This window comes from Protomyctophum parallelum (assembly GCF_964188405.1).
Source record: "Protomyctophum parallelum genome assembly, chromosome: 11".
NCBI lineage: Eukaryota > Metazoa > Chordata > Actinopteri > Myctophiformes > Myctophidae > Protomyctophum > Protomyctophum parallelum.
Window position 1 is genome coordinate 50,904,642 of NC_139707.1, and position 22,439 is coordinate 50,927,080.

Below are 22,439 nucleotides of genomic sequence, written 5' to 3' on the forward strand. Positions count from 1 at the left end.
ATAGCAGATATACAATCTCACAACACGTCGCAGCGGGACGCGTTGTGAGATTGTATATCTGCTATTTTCAGCATGCAACCCAGCATAAAACTGGATCTCTTGTCCACTAGTCCCTTCCTAACATTTTAGTCTAGTTTTTATTTGTTGACGAAATTGTCAGTCTATTTAGTCTTCGTTTTAGTCATCATAGATTCGTTTTTATTTAGTTTTAGTCAGTGGAAAAAGGTAGTCGACGAACATTTTTCGTCTTAGTTTTAGTCGACGAAAACAACACTGCCTCACATGAACGAATAAATCAGCGACACCTACCACAAGTCCAAGGTACTGCAGTCTGTACCATCATCATCATCATGCTGACTTGTGGTGGGAATTGCTTTGTCAAAATTACTATTGTTACAATTTACAATTTAGGCATTTAGCAGACGCTCTTAATCCAGAGCGACTTACATTAAGCAAGAACAAAAAAGCATGGGAATACATCACATAAAAACATTTATCATGAAACATGCGTAAGCTAAGAAAGTAACAGTGGAATATCTATATAATGAAACTATACATATAAACTATACTACTATGCTATATGTAACACACATGATTTAGTGGATTACAGTATAACCCTAACATATAGAGACAAGCTACAGTTGCCTTATATGTGTGCTTTTGCCTAAGAACTAAATCTAAAGTTACTATGTTTAGTGACCCTGTTTGAAACCTAACCACTGAGTAGTGCAGAGATTTGTTAAGCTATCTAAAAATCACTAGATATCAGAGACAGAGTGACATGTGGTTCCACCAATCAGCAGTCAGTTTAGGCCTGGCTGATATGCTGTCCCAGCCACACAGCAACCTGTTGAAGCAGTGATTACCATCTACCTGCAGTGCTGCACTAATCAAGCCCAATTGAACTGAGTCAGTTCAGCTGTTGAGGTTAGAGACAGAAAGACAGCCAAACAGCAGTGCACAGCACATGAGAAGAGCACAGAACAGAGAGAGAAAAAGTGTGATACTAGAAGAGTTTTATGAGCACAAACCACAGCGAAGCAAGGTAACTCACCACATCTTATGAGTTAATTTAAGAGTAACAAATAATTGGAAATTACTTTGGTTTTTGATGAGTGGTATTGTTTATTTCTAGAAACCATTGTGGATTCACTGGGGCAGCCATTGCATTGTTTGTGCCCAGCCTGTTTCACACAGAATCGGTGAGACAGTTCATTTAATTTCAATGAAGGGATATTGTTGTTATTTTTGCACTTTGCAAGTGAACACTTTGAGAGTGTAATACTACTAAGAAGAAGTTTATGGTTGTTTACTAAAATGGATGTAATCCATTTCATGATGCACTTCCTACAAGTGTACTGATGTTCATGTGAAGGTGTGTGTTGTTTAAAATACATAATGTGAAAAAGTATGTACAAAGGTTAAAAATGCACAGTGTTGCATACAGTATTTAATTTGTTTTCATTTAAAGAAAGTTCATGTAATGCATATTTCATGGTTAAAAACTAATCAACACAGTTGATACTTTGATACTGATTAGATTTCTCTGACCCTGTCTGATGACAGGTCAGGTTTTTTTTGTTGGATTGGATCGTTTTCCAGTTGACCATTCCAATAGATGGCGAGCTTCCCACCAGGATCTAGAGATTGAGCGACAGCGAGTATTCCCCCATACTCTGGTGACCACTGGACAGACAGACTACTGCACTCTACAGTGTGGTAGGCCTAATCTGCAGACTCCCCCACTCTCAGCTGCAGTAATCCCAATTCCCCCTCTCTCCCTTCGCGCACACGCATGCACATACATTCCCCTGGAATTGGAACTCTGACACTTACAGTTTTGGAAACCATATGGAACTTTGACACATACACTGATACATACCTGGATGGTTTATCCTTGGAACTCTGAACCATAACACATATACTGATTTTGCATACATACATTACCTTACCTTACCTTGTTCATTCATTGGGAGAACAGTGACTGAGTGGTCAATTCATTACTTATTGAAAGGGTGGATATTTGTAAATTGTATGTCCTATTTTGATTGTTTGATTGAACTGGAAAGTTAGAAGGGTGCACCCAAATTAGAGAGACACAGTGAACTGTGAGAATTTGAGCAATTGCTATTCAAGTTGGTACCAATTTATTTCTTTTCCATATTGTATGTTTGTTTGTTAATTGTTTTTTTCAATATAACTGCCGGCAATCATTTAACATTTAACCTCCTTGTGTCTGAGTCTCATTTAAGCACTCCCCATAGCTCCAGCAGTCGAACCTACACAATAACTAGTCCAGATTTTGCTATAGTGCCTTATAGGTGCTACAAGTTACTCACAGAAGTGTCACTCGCCCCCGTTTGGCACAAGTTGGTATTACAATTGGCGAGCTAGCCAGGAGCTGTGTTGGATGCTTAATTGTCACTTAATTGGTTATTATTGATTTGCAACGGGTTACATTCAAAATCTGAGTCCAAACCTAATACAGTCAAAATGGAAATTGTGATGAAAGAATCGATCAAAATCCCCAACTCTGTAATAGTTAATGGGATAACAGGTACATCCGCTGATGATGAGGTCGTTACTCATCTTCAGAAACATGGTGAAATTAACAGATTCTTTACCATTAATGACAAAAACTCAGATTTCCACCACCACTTGATAGCAGAGTTTAAATGTGGCACTGCCATGGAAACATTAGAGCCCCTGCTGCCACTTCAGTTGAAACATTCCAATCAAGATGCAGTTGTTTACGAAATACAGAGCTTGGCAAGTGTTTATACGTTAAATGCCCGTGTTAATGCTACCAAAACATACATGGACGAGTTGCGTGCAATTGCCAGCTTGAGTGGAAATTCTCTTGAGCAAATGCTGAAAGAAGAACTTGAAAATCTTGCATTGTCTTCCACTCCTCGTAAACAAATTGACCCGTCTTCTCCAAGTTCACACCCTTCTGATCCTACAGTCCTTGAATCACATGATGCAGCTAAAAACCTGACCGACTCCCTCTCAATATCAGCTACACCAGCTGCGGCTCAGGGCACATTACCGCCCACAATTGATTTAAATCCACCCAACGTGCAACGAGTGGTGGTCGAACATATTGTTCGCAGTAGTGGAACCTCATCACACTTCACTACACCAAGTAGGCTTCGTGCCTTTTCAGGGAAAGTTCCCCGACCCACCAACGAAGCAGATTATGACACCTGGCGCACAAGCGTTGAAGTCCTTATTAAGGATCCTTCCGTTTCTGACTTGCAGTGCACACACCGCATACTTGACAGCCTACTTCCACCTGCTGCAGAGTTAATCAAGCATCTAGGCCCACAGGCTCAACCCTCTGCCTATCTTGAACTACTTGATTCGGCCTATGGAACGGTTGAAGATGGTGATGAACTCTACGCGAGATTCATGAGCACATTGATGGATTCTAATGAAAAGCCGTCTGCATTTCTACAAAGATTGCAGGTGTGTCTGAGCCTGACTATGCGGCGCGGTGGTGTGTCTGCACAAGAATTTGACAAGCAACTCCTAAAGCAGTTCTGCCGCGGCTGCTGGGATAATGCCCTAATAACTGACCTCCAGCTGGGAAAAAGAAAGGAGTCTCCACCTTCCTTCCCAGAACTCTTGCTGATGCTAAGAACAGAAGAAGACATACAGGCTGCGAAAGTGAGCCGTATGAGACAGCACTTGGGCACAGTCCAGCCTGCTCCTAGTGTCACTAAGCAGCGTACAATGTCTCATCTACAAACAGCACATGCCACTGCTGAGTCTGATCATGTCACTGAATTTGAGATGCTGAAAAAACAAATGGCAGACCTCAGCGCCCAGCTGAGTAGCATGAAAAATGAGAGACAAAAACAGAAACCGAAAAAAGAAAAAGCTCAGTCCTCTGCAGCAAGTGCTGAGGCCCGACCTCCAAAAAATAAAGAAAGCAAACAGCAGAGACCTTCTCCCAAGACTAACAGCAAGCCACGCCCTTGGTATTGTTTTCAATGCGGTGAGGATGGTCACATCAAATCTGCTTGTGACAATGAGCCTGATCCTGTCCTTGTAGCTGCCAAGAAAAAGCAGTTGAGAGAAAAACAGTCCATGTGGGAAACCACTAATGGACCGGATGACGAGACCCATTTAAACTGAATGCTGCTTCCATCGAGGGACATATGGGAGCAACAACAGATAAATGTCGTCCCAGACCAAACAAACCTAACCTGAAACGAGTTCAGGCTAAAGAGCAGTCTATACAAATTCCAAAGGGCCTCATTGGAAATAAAACTACAGCCCAAGTGGTTATTAAAGGCAATGACACCAACTGTCTTTTGGATACGGGGTCCCAAGTGACAACTATACCCCAGTCTTTCTATGAAGACCATCTCTCAGACTTGACTATTCATCCACTACATGGTCTACTTGACGTGGAGGGTGCCAATGGTGAATCAGTCCCCTACTTAGGATACATAGAGCTCCTCATCACTTTCCCTAAAGACTTTGTAGGCTCTGATATTGAAGTTCATACCTTGGCTTTGGTTATTCCCCACCTCCGCTCTGCAAGCCAAGAACAGGTGCTTATCGGCACAAACACTCTTGACGTGCTTTATGCAGACTTCTCTGCTGACCAGAACCTCTCTACTTTCCAGCCGTCAGCGTATGGCTACCGAGCTGTTCTGAAAATACTCAGACTGCGTCAGAGTATCTCCAGTGATACCCTTGGCGGGGTGAAGATGCAAGGAAAGAACCCTGAAATTGTCCCCGCAGGACAGACCGTCGTTCTGGAGGGAACAGTTAACTTGTGTAATGCTCACACTGAGAAGTATGTCATTTTGGAAGAACCATCAGCCTCTTCCTTACCTGGTGGCCTACTGGTTTCGACAAGCCTAGTGAGTGTGCCAACAAAACAACCCTGCCGGTTACCTGTTGTGCTGAAAAATGAAACTGATCATGACATTGTCATACCGCCCAGAACAGTACTGGCAGATGTTAATGCCGTAGTGCGAGTGCTTCACAAAGAACAGACTGTGAAGGATCCAAACTCACCTGACGTGCAGACAGAGTCCAGTCAACATGCAAAGTTGAGCTTTGATTTTGGAGATTCCCCCTTACCTGCCGAATGGAAGGAAAGAGCAACACAAATGCTAAATTCCATGCCGGAAGTCTTCTCCCAACATGACCTGGATTTTGGTCAGACAGATAAGGTCAAGCACCATATCAAGCTCAACGATGAGACACCGTTTAAGTACAGAGGCCGTCCCATACATCCACATGATGTGGATGCAGTGAGGAAACACCTTCAGGAACTTCTCGACTCAGGCGTGATACGAGAATCAGAGTCCCCATTTGCTTCCCCCATTGTAGTCGTAAGGAAGAAGAATGGTTCCGTTCGTCTTTGCATAGACTACAGGAAGCTAAACCTTCAAACCATCAAGGACGCGTATGCCCTTCCAAAGCTGGAGGAGGCGTTCTCTGCGCTGGCTGGATCAAAATGGTTCTCTGTTCTCGACTTAAAGTCGGGATACTACCAAATAGACATGGAAGAATCCGACAAACAGAAAACAGCGTTTGTTTGCCCATTAGGATTTTGGGAATTCAACAGAATGCCCCAGGGAATCACTAATGCTCCATCAACATTCCAGCGACTTATGGAGAAGTGCATGGGAGACATGAACCTAAAGGAGGTTTTAGTGTTCATTGATGACCTGATCATTTTCTCATCATCCTTGGAAGAACATGAGAAGCGCCTCAAGCATGTACTACAGAGACTGAAGGAGTATGGATTGAAGCTGGCTCCAGAAAAATGTAAATTTTTCCAGACCTCAGTGAGATACCTTGGTCATATAGTCTCAGAGCAGGGTGTGGAAACGGACTCTGAGAAGATCAATGCGTTAACAACGTGGCCTGTCCCTACCATCCTGAAGGAACTTCGGTCCTTTCTAGGATTCGCAGGATATTACAGACGGTACATAAAGGGTTACTCTGACATCGTCAAGCCCCTTAACGAGCTAACCTCTGGGTATCCACCGACTGCAAAGGGAAGAAAGAAACCTGACAAAGGTGCAAGCACAGAATACCACAACCCAAAAGAGTCTTTCGGTCAAAGGTGGACACCTCGTTGCCAGGAAGCCTTTGAACTGATAATCCAAAAACTGATATCAGCTCCGGTTTTGGGCTTTGCAGACCCCCAGATTCCTTACATCCTACATACTGATGCTAGTACAGTTGGCTTGGGGGCTGCATTGTACCAAGTTCAGGATGGCCAACCGAGAGTCATAGCTTTTGCAAGCCGAGGACTATCAAAGAGTGAAACCAAGTACCCAGCGCATAAACTTGAATTCTTGGCCCTCAAGTGGGCAGTCACTGATAAATTTGCTGACTACTTATATGGAACAGACTTCACGGTGGTAACCGACAGCAACCCCCTGACTTATGTCCTAACATCGGCCAAACTCGATGCAACAAGTTACAGGTGGCTGTCTGCCCTTTCCACCTATTCCTTCCAACTCCAGTACAGAGCTGGCAAGCTAAACCTTGATGCTGACGCATTGTCTCGCCGCTCTCATGGTATTCCGGAGGATGACCCAACATCACGAAAGGAGAGTGAAAGAATCCAGAAGTTCACAGATTATCACCTAAGTGATGCCGAACATTCAAACACTGTACCTCAAGATGTGGTCCAAGCCATATGTGAACGGCACATTGTCACCGTTACTGAAGGCAACGATGCCGAAATGCCTAGTCCCGGGTTAGCTTTAGTTGAATCCCTTGCTCATAATTCTACAGCTATTCCAGACAGCTTCCAGGACGAACAAGTTGATGGTTTTCCTCTAATCCCCTCTCTCTCTGAGGATGAGTTGAGAGAAAAGCAGCGATTCGATCCTGCAATCAATGAGGTTATCGTTCAGATTGAAACTGGTCAAACCCCACCTACCAGTCTCAGGGAAGAACTCCCTGAACTTCCTTTACTGCTACGTGAGCTGAACCGCCTGGAGCTGCGGAATGGAGTGCTGTATCGAAGGAGGCAAGATGGACCCAATATCACCTTCCAGCTAGTGCTTCCTGAGGAGCTGAGAGCAGTAGCATTTAAGAGCCTCCACAACGACATGGGCCACATGGGAGTTGAGCGGACAGTAGATCTCGCAAGAGCCAGATTTTATTGGCCAAAAATGTTCATGGACATTGAAAAGATGATCAGAACCTGTAAGCGTTGTGTTCTTCGCAAGTCCCTACCTGAGAGAGCCGCTCCACTAGTGAATATAAAGACTAGTAGACCTCTTGAACTGGTGTGTATGGACTACTTATCCGTGGAACCAGACCGGTCCAACACCAAAGATATATTAGTCATCACCGACCACTTCACTAAGTACGCAATAGCGATACCAACTCCAAACCAACGAGCACGTACTGTAGCAAAGAGTCTTTGGGAACACTTAATTGTTCATTATGGTTTTCCAGAGAGGTTACATAGTGACCAGGGTCCTGATTTCGAGTCGAAGACTATAAAAGAACTCTGTGAACTTACGGGCATGAAGAAGGTGCGAACTACACCATACCATCCCAGAGGGAACCCGGTCGAGAGATTCAACCGTACTCTTCTCCAAATGCTTGGAACACTAAGTCAACAGGATAAACAGCACTGGAAAGACTTTGTCAAGCCTCTTGTCCATGCTTATAATTGCACAAAAAACGAGGTGACAGGATTTTCTCCTTACGAATTAATGTTCGGGAGACAGCCAAGGCTTCCGATCGACTTAGCCTTTGGTTTACCCATCAATACCTGTGGAAAGTCTCACTCCCAGTATGTCAGTGACTTAAAGTGCCGTTTGGAAGAGAGTTACAGGATTGCAACCTCTAACGCCCAGAAGAATGCTGATCGCAACAAGACCCGATTTGATAAACGCGTCACAGAGTCAACCCTGGATGTGGGTGATAGAGTTCTTGTTCGCAATGTCAAGCTGCGTGGAAAGCACAAATTAGCAAACAAGTGGGAGGATGATGTCTATGTTGTCATCAAGAAAGCTGGTGAGATGCCAGTCTACACGGTCAAGCCCGAAGGTAAAGATAGACCTGTACGTACCCTGCATCGCGACCTGTTGCTTCCTTGTGGCTTTCTATCCGCAACCTCGATGGATGAACCTGTCAGACAGCCTACTGTCAGAAGACCAAGGACAAGACAGAATCCTGATGTTGAGAGTGAAGAGGATGTTGATTCTGACTCAGTGGATCTACCTCCCATGGTTAGATATCCTATCCAGACAACAATCCAAGATACTCACAAGTCGAGTGACCCTCCTTGTGTGACCAGGCAATCACATGCACCTGATGTGTCATCTCCTGATATTCCTACTCCGCCAGGAGTTGAATCCCATGAAGAGGACACAGATGGAGATGAACCGGAAAATGATGAACATGAAAAGGAAAACTTACCCGAATATGTCAACTTACCTGATGAAGACATCTCATCCGAAAGTGATGATTCAACCGGACCAGACCCCTTACCTGACATTGACAAGTCCCCTCTGGACACATGTCTGCAACCACCTGAGGAAACGTCTCTCAATGTAAATGAGTCATCCCCAGTGTTGTCAGATGTGCAAGAAGAGGAGGCATCTGAAAAAGAAGAAATTCCACCTGAACAGTCTAGTTCAGTAGAGACGAAGAATGAACTACACCAAGATACGGAAACCCCTGTCCGTCGCTCTCAGAGACAATGTGAGGTACCTGAGAGACTTCAGTATTCTAGATTAGGTAATCCCTTATTATTTGTTGTGAACTCCCTTTTCCATGGCCTGAGTGAGGCATTTGCAAGCTCCATGCAAGGTTTTGATTACTCAGACCTAGAACAGCAAACCTGTCAGGGATTGAAGAGACCTGTGATCATCCAACCATCATCATCTGAATGCACAGGGACGTGCATACCGTCAAGAGGGGAGGATGTAACACACATGATTTAGTGGATTACAGTATAACCCTAACATATAGAGACAAGCTACAGTTGCCTTATATGTGTGCTTTTGCCTAAGAACTAAATCTAAAGTTACTATGTTTAGTGACCCTGTTTGAAACCTAACCACTGAGTAGTGCAGAGATTTGTTAAGCTATCTAAAAATCACTAGATATCAGAGACAGAGTGACATGTGGTTCCACCAATCAGCAGTCAGTTTAGGCCTGGCTGATATGCTGTCCCAGCCACACAGCAACCTGTTGAAGCAGTGATTACCATCTACCTGCAGTGCTGCACTAATCAAGCCCAATTGAACTGAGTCAGTTCAGCTGTTGAGGTTAGAGACAGAAAGACAGCCAAACAGCAGTGCACAGCACATGAGAAGAGCACAGAACAGAGAGAGAAAAAGTGTGATACTAGAAGAGTTTTATGAGCACAAACCACAGCGAAGCAAGGTAACTCACCACATCTTATGAGTTAATTTAAGAGTAACAAATAATTGGAAATTACTTTGGTTTTTGATGAGTGGTATTGTTTATTTCTAGAAACCATTGTGGATTCACTGGGGCAGCCATTGCATTGTTTGTGCCCAGCCTGTTTCACACAGAATCGGTGAGACAGTTCATTTAATTTCAATGAAGGGATATTGTTGTTATTTTTGCACTTTGCAAGTGAACACTTTGAGAGTGTAATACTACTAAGAAGAAGTTTATGGTTGTTTACTAAAATGGATGTAATCCATTTCATGATGCACTTCCTACAAGTGTACTGATGTTCATGTGAAGGTGTGTGTTGTTTAAAATACATAATGTGAAAAAGTATGTACAAAGGTTAAAAATGCACAGTGTTGCATACAGTATTTAATTTGTTTTCATTTAAAGAAAGTTCATGTAATGCATATTTCATGGTTAAAAACTAATCAACACAGTTGATACTTTGATACTGATTAGATTTCTCTGACCCTGTCTGATGACAGGTCAGGTTTTTTTTGTTGGATTGGATCGTTTTCCAGTTGACCATTCCAATAGATGGCGAGCTTCCCACCAGGATCTAGAGATTGAGCGACAGCGAGTATTCCCCCATACTCTGGTGACCACTGGACAGACAGACTACTGCACTCTACAGTGTGGTAGGCCTAATCTGCAGACTCCCCCACTCTCAGCTGCAGTAATCCCAATTCCCCCTCTCTCCCTTCGCGCACACGCATGCACATACATTCCCCTGGAATTGGAACTCTGACACTTACAGTTTTGGAAACCATATGGAACTTTGACACATACACTGATACATACCTGGATGGTTTATCCTTGGAACTCTGAACCATAACACATATACTGATTTTGCATACATACATTACCTTACCTTACCTTGTTCATTCATTGGGAGAACAGTGACTGAGTGGTCAATTCATTACTTATTGAAAGGGTGGATATTTGTAAATTGTATGTCCTATTTTGATTGTTTGATTGAACTGGAAAGTTAGAAGGGTGCACCCAAATTAGAGAGACACAGTGAACTGTGAGAATTTGAGCAATTGCTATTCAAGTTGGTACCAATTTATTTCTTTTCCATATTGTATGTTTGTTTGTTAATTGTTTTTTTCAATATAACTGCCGGCAATCATTTAACATTTAACCTCCTTGTGTCTGAGTCTCATTTAAGCACTCCCCATAGCTCCAGCAGTCGAACCTACACAATAACTAGTCCAGATTTTGCTATAGTGCCTTATAGGTGCTACAAGTTACTCACAGAAGTGTCACTCGCCCCCGTTTGGCACAAGTTGGTATTACATATACATAATGTACTATGACGTGCTATGACTACATACAATGCAATTATAGTGCTGTCTACATAACATGCTATAAGTCTGTATCAAATGCTATCTAAGTCTACAGAAATGCTATTTAAGGGGGTGGGGTAAGTGCTATGGGCCATGATGGAGTCTGAAAAGGTGGGTTTTCAGACTATTGTTGCCACGAAGAGCACCGAAGTCCTGACGTAACTCGCTCATCCCTTCGATTCCCCTGGTTCACGGAAGTAATGTCTCCATGGAGAATAACATGGGGTGATCTTAATAGCGTCTACTATAATAAGTGTTGTGGTCCAAAAATAAACAAGCTGTCTCTGCGTTATTGTCAGGGAGGTGCCTCTGTATCGTTTGCGACAGTCAGTCACTCATATATGACACAGTCTGCTTCTATAGCGAAAATGTAACTAATTCAATAGCGGTAACAATAGCGTTTTTTTACCTCAGTCAATTGATTCTTCATTTCCATATGAGTGAAGCGGCCGTGGTGACATGTTTATTTCTCAAACACAGTTCTTATATGAGGCGATCTAAAATCCCCTCCTATGGGGATTACAATGCAAATTAAAAAGTGCACGAACCCGTGGATTTGCGCCCCCTCTACCAATATTGACGTCAGACTGCTTGCTCTATAATGGCCAATAGTATTATAGCCTATGTAGTGTTCTCAAGCAGTGTATGGGACTGTCAATTAACACCAAGCTAAACCACAGCCAATGAAGACAGAATCAAGGTTGGAATTGACCGTTTACTTGTATACTTCTTTGATGACTTGATGGTAAAAACTGTAAAATAATAAAACAATACAAACATTCAGTGTCTGTTCTAAATTGACAGCATTGCACACCCAGGCAATTAGAAATCACACTGTGGCTAAACCACATACACACTGCAGTGTAATTAGCAAGAGGACATACACCTGCACTGCTCTGCAGACAGCAGCAAACATTGTTTAGAATTCCAAATAAACATACACAAAACATATCACAGAAAGTTACAACGACTGGATTCACCAGCACAACTTACGACATTGCATCAAAAATGTTCCCAAGTGGGTAAGATGTGTCTCAAGGCTCAAGCTCTGAGCAGGTCTGCCTTCTCTAGCTCTGCTGCATGCAAAATGGTGCTAACAGGAAGTGACTCATCAAATAGAGTTTTCAAAATAAAGCAGTGGTACACATCTTCACAATAAAGTATTCACAAACTTTTCTACTTTTCTAACAGAAATACAACATGTTGAATATAATTGCCTTAAAGGCAAGACACTCCCCGTCTGACCTATGTGAGGTCGCTATTAACTTGTGGAAGTCCATGACGGTTCGTAGTTCAGCCAGTGGGTAGAAGCAGACCGATTTATGTGAGAAAGGTCTTTACATTGCCTTGATCAGTTGGCACATGTCCGTCTTTTCCGTGGGAAGGCAGTGGGGATCTCGGATTGCTTTTTAGGTCTGATTAAGTTGAAAAGTGCTCTTCTCCCTCCCCGCCGTTATCTTGTGACAGTGAAGGAGCCATGTTGGTTTCAGGAGATGGGCCAGGATGCATGGCAGCATCATGATTGGGGCTGTCACATTCTAAACACTTCACAACAGAGTTGCAGTCCTTGGCCATGTGGGAGGTTGATGAACAGCATTTAAAACATATGCCTCTCTCCTTCAGAAAGGCCTTTCTGTCATCAATGGATTTGTGTCTAAATGCTCTGCATCTTTTGAGAGGATGTATCATGTTGTGAATTGGGCAGTTTTTGTTAGGGTCGTTGTTTGTTGTAGAAACACCTGTTTGGTGAACTGAGATGAGTTTGTTGGTGATGTCTTGATACATGAAGCTAGGGTCATTTCGCTTCTTTGCTTCGTAGCATACAAAGTTACAAAAATAATCAAAAGGAGGGAAGTGACCATGGTTGTCTTCTTTGTAGCGTGATCCTGAAGACAGCCACTTTTCCTGCAGTCCAAATGGAAGTTTCTGTGCAATTGGTCCGATTCCACGCGGGGTGTCGAGGTACAACAGGCCGGAGAGATATCCATCCTCCTTTGCTCCTTCGATCTCCATAAGCAGATTCCCAAGTTCACGTAATTTAACGTGGTCTTTTGATGAAATCTTAGGGAAACTGTCGAGCCGCTGAAACAGTGCCCTTTCAATTATTTCGGGGGCAGCATAGCAGTCCTGCAGTCTCTCCCATGCTGTCTGTAATGCTCGTTTTGGGTTTCCGACATGTATTGAGCGTATGCGTCTCACCTGTTCTCCAGATTCCTTTCCCAGCCATTTAGTCATAAGGTCTAATTCTTGAATTGGCGTGAGGTTGACTTCACCAACTGCACTGGTGAATGAGGAGAACCACGCAAGGTAATTCTCAGGCTTATCATCGAACTGGTACAGTCCTGCATTGAGGAGGTCTCGTCGTGCCAAATACTGTGTCAATGGCTCTACTGGAGGTTGTGTGCTAGCTGGAGGATTATGTTGGGGGACATGGGGAGATGAATGGACTTTCATGGAGGAGTTTGCCGTTCTGGCTGCAGACGTCATTTTGGCTTTCGGCGGGTCAGGTAAGTGTGGTGAGGGTAAGTGTGAGTCTTCAACTTTCACAGAATGTGGTGAGAATGTGTTGCCGGCTTTAACAGACTTTGGCTTGTTGCTGATGGGTTGTAGTTGTGGAACTTCATCGACAGATACGAAGCTGTCGTGTGATTGTCTGTCTTGTTGCAAGTCATTTTGAGATCTGATGTATTCACTGGTGCGTTCCATTTTTACATTTTCTGATTCAGATTTCTCTATTTCGTCTACAACATCCATTGCTTCAGCCATTTCCAACACTACAGCCTCTGCTACGGCTGCATCGGCTTCTCGCTGTGAAGCTAGAACTTCTAGCTCTGTGTCTAGTCTTACTGCTTCCAACATCATTTCTGCCTCTCTGGCAGCTTTCTCCATTTTTAATTTAGCCTCTTGCGTAGCGTATTGTGCCCTCACCTTGGCCGCTTCGGCTTTGGCTCGGGCAAGGGTTGCACTTGATGATGAGGATGATGTCCTGCTGCTCCCAGCACTGGACGCCTTGCTGCTTGCTTTTGAGGCCATCTTGACACTTCACTTGGAAACCTCCAATGTTGTCTTTTTACTGTAGTGTTCTCAAGCAGTGTATGGGACTGTCAATTAACACCAAGCTAAACCACAGCCAATGAAGACAGAATCAAGGTTGGAATTGACCGTTTACTTGTATACTTCTTTGATGACTTGATGGTAAAAACTGTAAAATAATAAAACAATACAAACATTCAGTGTCTGTTCTAAATTGACAGCATTGCACACCCAGGCAATTAGAAATCACACTGTGGCTAAACCACATACACACTGCAGTGTAATTAGCAAGAGGACATACACCTGCACTGCTCTGCAGACAGCAGCAAACATTGTTTAGAATTCCAAATAAACATACACAAAACATATCACAGAAAGTTACAACGACTGGATTCACCAGCACAACTTACGACATTGCATCAAAAATGTTCCCAAGTGGGTAAGATGTGTCTCAAGGCTCAAGCTCTGAGCAGGTCTGCCTTCTCTAGCTCTGCTGCATGCAAAATGGTGCTAACAGGAAGTGACTCATCAAATAGAGTTTTCAAAATAAAGCAGTGGTACACATCTTCACAATAAAGTATTCACAAACTTTTCTACTTTTCTAACAGAAATACAACATGTTGAATATAATTGCCTTAAAGGCAAGACAGCCTAGCACTGAATGTCTGTTCTTCCAGGCTGTTCTATGGTTATATTTGTATTGTCTGTGCTTCCAGACTATTCTTCCAGGCTGTCCCAGAGCCAGGCTGTTATATTGTTGTATCTGTACTGTCTGTGTGTCCAGACTGATGTCTGTACTGACTGTGTGTCCAGACTGATGGTTGTACTGTCTGTGTGTCCAGACTGATGGTTGTACTGTCTGTGTGTCCAGACTGTTCTTCCAGGCAGCCTGTGACGTCCCGGAGCCCGAGGAGAAGTTCAACGTAGACGAATACTCAGACATGGTTACTCTGAGTAAACCTGTGATCTACATCTCTGTGGAGGAGATTATAAATACTCACTCTGTAAGTACACATACTCACTCTGTAAGTACTCTGAGTAAACCTGTGATCTACATCTCTGTGGAGGAGATTACAATTTACAATTTACAATTTAGGCATTTAGCAGACGCTCTTAATCCAGAGCGACTTACATTTAAGCAAGAACAAAGCATGGGAATACATCACATAAAAAGCATTTATCATGAAACATGCGTAAGCTAAGAAAGTAACAGTGGAATATTTATATAGTGAAACTATACATACACTATACATATAAACTATACATCTTTACTACTATGCTATATATGTGTACTATGGCGTGCTATGACTACATACAATACAATTACAGTGCTGTCTACATAACATGCTATAAATCTGTATCAAATGCTATATAATCCAACAGAAATGCTATCTAAGGGTTTAGGGTAAGTGCTAAGGGCCATGATGGAGTCTGAAAAGGTGGGTTTTCAGGCTACGGCGGAAGATTGGGAGTGATGCTGCAGTTCTGACTGCAATGGGAAGTGCATTCCACAGTTTTGGAGCCAGAAGGGAGAAGAGTTTGGGACGTGTGGAGCGTTGTCCCGGCGTTTTTAGTGAGGGTACTTCCAGCTTCCCTGCGTTGGCTGATCTGAGTGCGCGGGAGGGTTTGTAGGGTTCAATCATACTTGTAAGATATGGGGGAGCCATACCTTTGGTTGCTTTGAATGCCAGCATCAGAGTTTTGTATTCTGTGCGGGCAGCGACCGGGAGCCAGTGGAGGGAGCGGAGCAGGGGGGAGACATGTGAGAATTTTGGCTGGTTGAAGACCAAGCGAGCTGCTGCATTTTGGATCAGCTGGAGAGGCTTAAGTGCACATGCTGGTAGGCCAGTAAGGAGGGAGTTACAGTAGTCGAGTTTTGATAAGACTGTTGTCTGGATTAGGAGCTGGGCTGATTCCTGGGTGAGGAACGGTCTAATTCGTCGTATGTTATAGAGTGTGAACCTACAGGATCGAGTGACAGCTGTGATGTGAGGTTTGAACGAGAGCTGACTGTCCAGGACAACACCAAGATTCCTGGCTGTTGGGACAGACGTTACCAGGGCGTTGTCTACGGAAATAGTTAGCTCCCGCATAGGGCAGGACTTAGCTGGGAAGAAGAGAAGCTCAGTCTTGTCTGGGTTCAGCTTGAGATGGTTGGAGGACATCCACTGTGAGATGTCAGCCAGGCATGCAGTGATGCGCTCTTCCACCTGAGTGGTAGAGGGGGGGAAGGATAGGAACAGTTGTGTGTCATCGGCGTAGCAGTGATAGGATATATTGTGGGCAGAGATGATAGTGCCAAGGGATTTAGTGTACAGTGAGAAAAGGAGGGGACCAAGTACAGATCCCTGTGGGACCCCAGTTTGGAGGGTTCGGGGGGATGATAACAGACCTTTCCAGGAAACCTGGTAGGTCCGGTCGGTGAGGTAGGAGGAGAACCACTTTAGTGCCGTTCCACCGATGCCTAGCTCCGCTAGGGTGTCTAGGAGCAGCTGGTGGTTCACTGTGTCAAATGCTGCTGATAGGTCTAGGAGAATCAGTACTGCAGAGTGGGAAGCAGCTTGGGCAGCATGTAGTGCTTCTGTGACTGCCAGCAGGGCAGTTTCTGTGGAGTGGGCCTTCTTGAATCCGGACTGGTTGGGATCCAGCAGGTTGTTCTGTGAGAGATGGAGAGAGAGCTGTTTGGAGACGACACGTTCAATGGTTTTAGAGATAAATGAAAGGAGTGATACCGGTCTGTAGTTCTTGACATCTGAAGGGTCAAGGGTTGGTTTTTTGAGGAGTGGTGTTACTCTGGCTGACTTGAGGGCAGATGGGACGCAGCCTGAGGTTACTGAGGTGTTGATGATGGAGGTGATGAAGGGGAGCAGATCAGGTGCGATGGTTTGGAAGATTGGAGACGGGACAGGGTCAAGAGGGCAGGTGGTGGGTCTAGAGGATGTCACTAGTTGTAGAACCTCGTCTGGGGAAAGAGGAGAGAAGGAGGACATGCATGGTATGTTGGGGTTAGTGTTGGTTGAGTCGGATGCTACTTTATGTGGGAGGGGAGGAAAGGAGCTGCTGATATCATCAACCTTCTTCTCGAAGTAGTTGACAAAAACATCAGCAGTGAGGGATGAAGGTTGAGTGGGGGGAGGGGGTTTAAGGAGGGAGGTGAAAGTGGAGAAGAGCTTCCTTGGGTTAGAGGTACAGGATTGGATCTTGGTGTGGTAGAAAGAGGTTTTAGCAGTGGTTAGTGAGTGGGCAAAGGCAGAGAGGAGTGAGTGAAAGTGTGAAAGGTCATCTTGTAGCTTCGTCTTGTGCCACTTTCTTTCGGCTGCCCTTAGAGGTGTTCGTTCAGATCTGAGAGTTTCAGATAGCCAGGGAGCCGGTGGACATGAGCGAGCTGGCCTGGATGAGAGCGGGCAGTGTTGGTCGAATGCAGATGAGATAGAGGAGAGAAAGGATGAGGTTGCAGTGTCAGGTGAGAGGGAGAGGAAGGACTCCAGGGAGGGTAGAGAGGAGAGAATAGAGGATGAGAGGGAGGAGGGGTTTAGGGACTTGAGATTGCATCGGGAGGTGACGTTCGGAGGGTTAATAGGTTTAGGCGGGAGGGTGGAGAGAGAGAGGGAGAAGGTTATGAAGTGGTGGTCAGACCTAGTTGAGGGGGTAACAGAGAGTGTGGAGGGAGAGCAGGCTCTGGAGAACACAAGGTCCAAAACATTACCAGCCTTGTGAGTGGGAGGGGAGGGAGATAGGGAGAGGTCAAATGAGGCCAGAAGGGATGTAACGGGAAGATATTTCTCTGCGGTAGGAAGGTTGAAGTCCCCCAGTAGAATCAGAGGGGTGCCATCTTCCGGAAACGAGCTGATCAGAGAGTCTAGTTCTTCCAGGAAGTTCCCGAGAGTTCCTGGAGGGCGATACAGCACAATGAGGATGAGGGGGACTGGCTGTGATATTGAGATAGCATGAAATTCACATGTGGACAGAGAAAGGTGAGAGAGATTTAAGACACGGAAATTCCATTTGGGGGATGTTAGTAGCCCAGTACCACCCCCTGTACCTGTTTGGCGGGGGGTGTGGGTGAACTTGTGTGAAACAGAGAGCGCGGCGGGAGTTGCAGTGTTATCTGGGGTGATCCAGGTTTCAGTCAGAGCAAGGAAATGCAGAGACTTGAGGGAGGCGTGGCCTGAAATGAATTCAGGCATATTCTTCTTGGTAGCTGCTCGGCAGTTCCATAGTCCTCCCTCCACCACAATGTGATGGCTGGGTGAACGCGCTGGGTAGATGAGATTTGAGGGATCTCTGTGATTGTAGGGGTAGTGTCTAGGGCGACATGAGGAGGACAGTATAGGGACGGTGGGAAAACACATTCTAAACAGGTATAAGAGATAATAATAATAAAGTAATAATAATAATAATGATAATAATAATAAGGTACAACTAATAATTATAACATAATAATAGTAATAATAATAATAATAGGAAGTAGGAAGTAAGTTGATACAAAACCCCTAGGGCGGCCTCCTTCGATGTGTCTGGATGTGTCTAGGTGTCCGGGTCTTGTCAATACTCACTCTGTACGTAGAAATACTCACTCTGTAAGTATAAACGCTCACTCTGTAAGTTTCAGGGACTCGATTTGAAAAGGTTTATTCTAATTAATGTATTAATGAATCTCAAGTAATCTAATTTTAATCACATATCAATATTTGACCCTGGAACATTGAGCAGCACTTTTTGAGTGGTGCAACCACTCCTGCAACCAGGAATGTCCGTGTGTATCAGTCAAGAGCACGAGTGGTGTGCGCATGCGTGAAATTGGAACGCGGGGTAATGCTGCGTGCGTGCATTTATTAATACCAGTAGGGGGTGCCAGAAACAGAGAGAGGGGTAGTGCTGAGAGAGAGAGAGAAGGAGGGAGAGAGAGAGAGAGAGAGAGAGTTGGTATGCCATAACCTTGACTGTCCAGCAGGGGGAGTGGTTACACCAGGCTAGGTATATACCAGTGAATCAATGAATAGTGACTACAGAAACTTAAGCAATGAAACATTGTTTGTTTGGTTTTGTGTTTAATCAGACCAGTGTGTGTCCAGTGGAAACCTCGTATGAATCTGACCTCAGGTCAGAATGGGTTAATCAGACCAGTGTGTGTCCAGTGGAAACCTCGTATGAATCTGACCTCAGGTCAGAATGGGTTAATCAGACCAGTGTGTGTCCAGTGGAAACCTCGTATGAATCTGATCTCAGGTCAGAATGGGTTAATCAGACCAGTGTGTGTCCAGTGGAAACCTCGTATGAATCTGATCTCAGGTCAGAATGGGTTAATCAGACCAGTGTGTGTCCCCAGTGGAAACCTCGTATGAATCTGATCTCAGGTCAGAATGGGTTAATCAGACCAGTGTGTGTCCAGTGGAAACCTCGTATGAATCTGATCTCAGGTCAGAATGGGTTAATCAGACCAGTGTGTGTCCCCAGTGGAAACCTCGTATGAATCTGATCTCAGGTCAGAATGGGTTAATCAGACCAGTGTGTGTCCAGTGGAAACCTCGTATGAATCTGATCTCAGGTCAGAATGGGTTAATCAGACCAGTGTGTGTCCCCAGTGGAAACCTCGTATGAATCTGATCTCAGGTCAGAATGGGTTAATCAGACCCAGTGTGTGTCCAGTGGAAACCTCGTATGAATCTGATCTCAGGTCAGAATGGGTTAATCAGACCAGTGTGTGTCCAGTGGAAACCTCGTATGAATCTGATCTAAGGTCAGAATGGGGTTAATCAGACCAGTGTGTGTCCAGTGGAAACCTCATATGAATCTGATCTCAGGTCAGAATGGGTTAACCAAGACCAACACAGTGGAAAATATATATATTATTTTTAAAGGGGGCAGGGAACAAAAGTTTTCTTTTTTACAGTGTTTCTTCTTTCTAATCATTTGTTCCACACAAAGCAATGTGTTTATTTATTGTTTGTCTCTGTCTGAGGCTTTAGAGGTCTTTAAATAAACACGTTTCTCCACAGGTTGGCAGAGCCCAGGATTACATTAGAATGATTAGATCATCATTGAGACACGTGATGTTTCGAGTGTGTAGTATATCAGAAGCAACTGAAAATATTTGTGCCCTTGATAATGTATTTTATAAATGTGGACTCAAATAAAGAAATCGTGTGTGTGTGTGTGTGTGTGTGTGTGTGTGTGTGTGTGTGTGTGTGTGTGTGTGTGTGTGTGTGTGTGTGTGTGTGTGTGTGTGTGTGTGTGTGTGTGTGTGTGTGTGTGTGTGTGTGTGTGTGTGTGTGTGTGTGTGTGTGTGTGTGTGTGTGTGTGTGTGTGTGTGTGCGCGCGTAGCTGCTGTTGGAGCACCTGGAGGCGATCTCTCCCGACCACAACGACCTTCTGCACGAACTGCTGCTGGACCTGGGAGACACGCCCACTGTGGAGGCACTGCTGGGTGCGTACACACACACACACACACACACATGCACACGCACACACACACACACATCCTATGCAATAATACTAATGACCATAGTCTGACCGTGCACCAGTGTTGTTTTTGGCAGCAGATTTTAGTTTTAGTCATAGTCTTTTGAATAGTTTTCACTTAGTTTTAGTCACATTTTAGTCACCTGGAATGTCTTAGTGTTAGTCTAGTTTTAGTCGACTTAATGTCATGAGATTTTAGTCGACTAAATCTACAGTTGATTTAGTCGACTAAAATGTATTTTGGTGGGCACTGATGCCGTCGTAAGGACTGTTTTTACACTTGCTGAAAATATAATATTTTCAGCATGCAACCAAGTGTAAAATTACTTATACTGGATCTCTTGTCCACTAGTCCCTTCCTAACATTTTAGTCTAGTTTTTATTTGTTGACGAAATTGTCTTAGTTTTAGTCATCATAGCATAGTTTTCATTTAGTTTCTATTTTGTTTTCGTCAGTGGAAAAAGGTAGTCGACGAATATTTTTCGTCTTAGTTTTAGTCGACGAAAACAACACTGCCGTGCATTACATGAAAACTTTTTTTTTTTTATTGTCATCAGGTGAGGGGTCATCGCCGGGTGACCCCGGTGACCCCAGCAGGGTCAGCGCTCTGGGTCAGCTGGCCAAGACGGAGATCTCTCTGACCTTGACCTCCAAGACTGACCTTCTGGAGGGAGACGACGGCGACATGAAGAACCTGATGACCAAGTATGTGCACGTACACACGCACGCAGGCATGCATGCACGCAGGCAGGCAGGCAGGCAGGCAGGCACGCACGCAGGCAGGCACGCACGCACGCACGCACGCAGGCATGCACGCATGCAGGCACACACGCACGCAGGCACACATGCACGCACGCAGGCATGCACGCACGCAGCCACGCACGCACGCACTCACGCAGGCACACACTCACGCAGGCATGCACGCACGCAGGCACGCACGCACGCAGGCAGGCAGGCAGGCACGCACGCACGCCCGCATGCATGCACACGCGCACGCACGCAGGCACGCATGCACACAGGCACGCACACAGGCACGCACGCACAGTATATTCAGTTTCTATTTTCAAATGTGCATTGGTTGGTGAAGTGGTTAATTTATGTTTTGTGATAATAATCTGAAACCACAAAGCAACTATAGTTACTGAAGTTTACAAATACTTGTAGTGGAGTAAAGTTGCAATAGTTTGCCTCTGAGATGTAGTGGAGTAGAAGTAAAATTACTGGAAATACTTGAGTAAAGTGAAAACACCTCACAATTGTACTTACAGTGCTAGGTACAGTGCTTACATTAGTAAATGTACTATGTTACTTACATTAGTAAATGTAAGTAAAGTATTTGAGTAAATGTACTCTCCACCAGGGGGCAGAGCATTACGGATGTCATCGCTATAATTAACTCCGCTGTCTTCTTGCGCCTCGTTTTATCTGTTTCCTGTTTCCTGTCCACACAGGAAACAGTTTTTCGTGGCGAGGTTTTATCTGTCGTGTTTGACAGACAGACGGGCTCTGTAGCGTCGAAGTCCCTGTATGTCACCAGCTAAGTGGCCTCGTGGTTAGAGTGTCTGCCCTGAAACTGGAAGGTTGAGGTTCGATCCCCGGCCGGGTCATACCAAAGACTTGGCACTCGGCATCAATGATTGGATTGGGGGTATAAGTCCCTGCGACATACTAGTGTCATGTCCAGGGGGTGTCCTTGTACGGTAACAAGATGACTCGCCCCGTTTCTGTTTTCCTCCCAGAATTTTCCCCAGTGAGGGGTGGGAGAGGCTGGACAGCAGACGGCTGGACTTTGAATTTCTCTAACTATAAACTCTCATGACAGCAGAACAGCCCAAGTACAAATATAATTTATGAAAAGCTACTACAGTGAAGTCTGTTCACAGAAGTTGTTGTAGGCTATGTGGGGATTATCTGACGAGGTACCATTTGAGTGTGCAAAACCTTACATATAGGCCTACTAAATAATACTACCTTTTATAGGGTCAATATAAGTAAAATAATAAAGCCTTTCTACAGGAGTATCTTTTTATATTTTTACAAAAAGAATACAAACAGCCAATAGCATATTAAGTTATCCCCCTCACTGGTGACAATTCCGGGAGGAAAAATGGGCAAGCACCGGGGCGAGTCATCCGGTATTCACTTGTACACTTCAAGCTGCCTCACGC

At 44.5% G+C, this 22,439-nt stretch overlaps 1 protein-coding gene across 1 annotated transcript in view; it reads left to right on the forward strand.

The window, feature by feature from the left end:
* iqgap2 (IQ motif containing GTPase activating protein 2) overlaps positions 1 to 22,439 on the forward strand; it is a gene marked incomplete at its 3' end in the record, with an annotated part of 114,003 nt that overhangs the window by 84,821 nt on the left and 6,743 nt on the right. Inside the window, exons 30-32 of the mRNA XM_083776868.1 lie at positions 14,680 to 14,812; positions 20,133 to 20,235; positions 20,829 to 20,976. Of these exons, the coding sequence (XP_083632994.1) occupies positions 14,680 to 14,812; positions 20,133 to 20,235; positions 20,829 to 20,976 (384 nt within the window). The remainder of the gene's footprint in view (positions 1 to 14,679; positions 14,813 to 20,132; positions 20,236 to 20,828; positions 20,977 to 22,439) is intronic.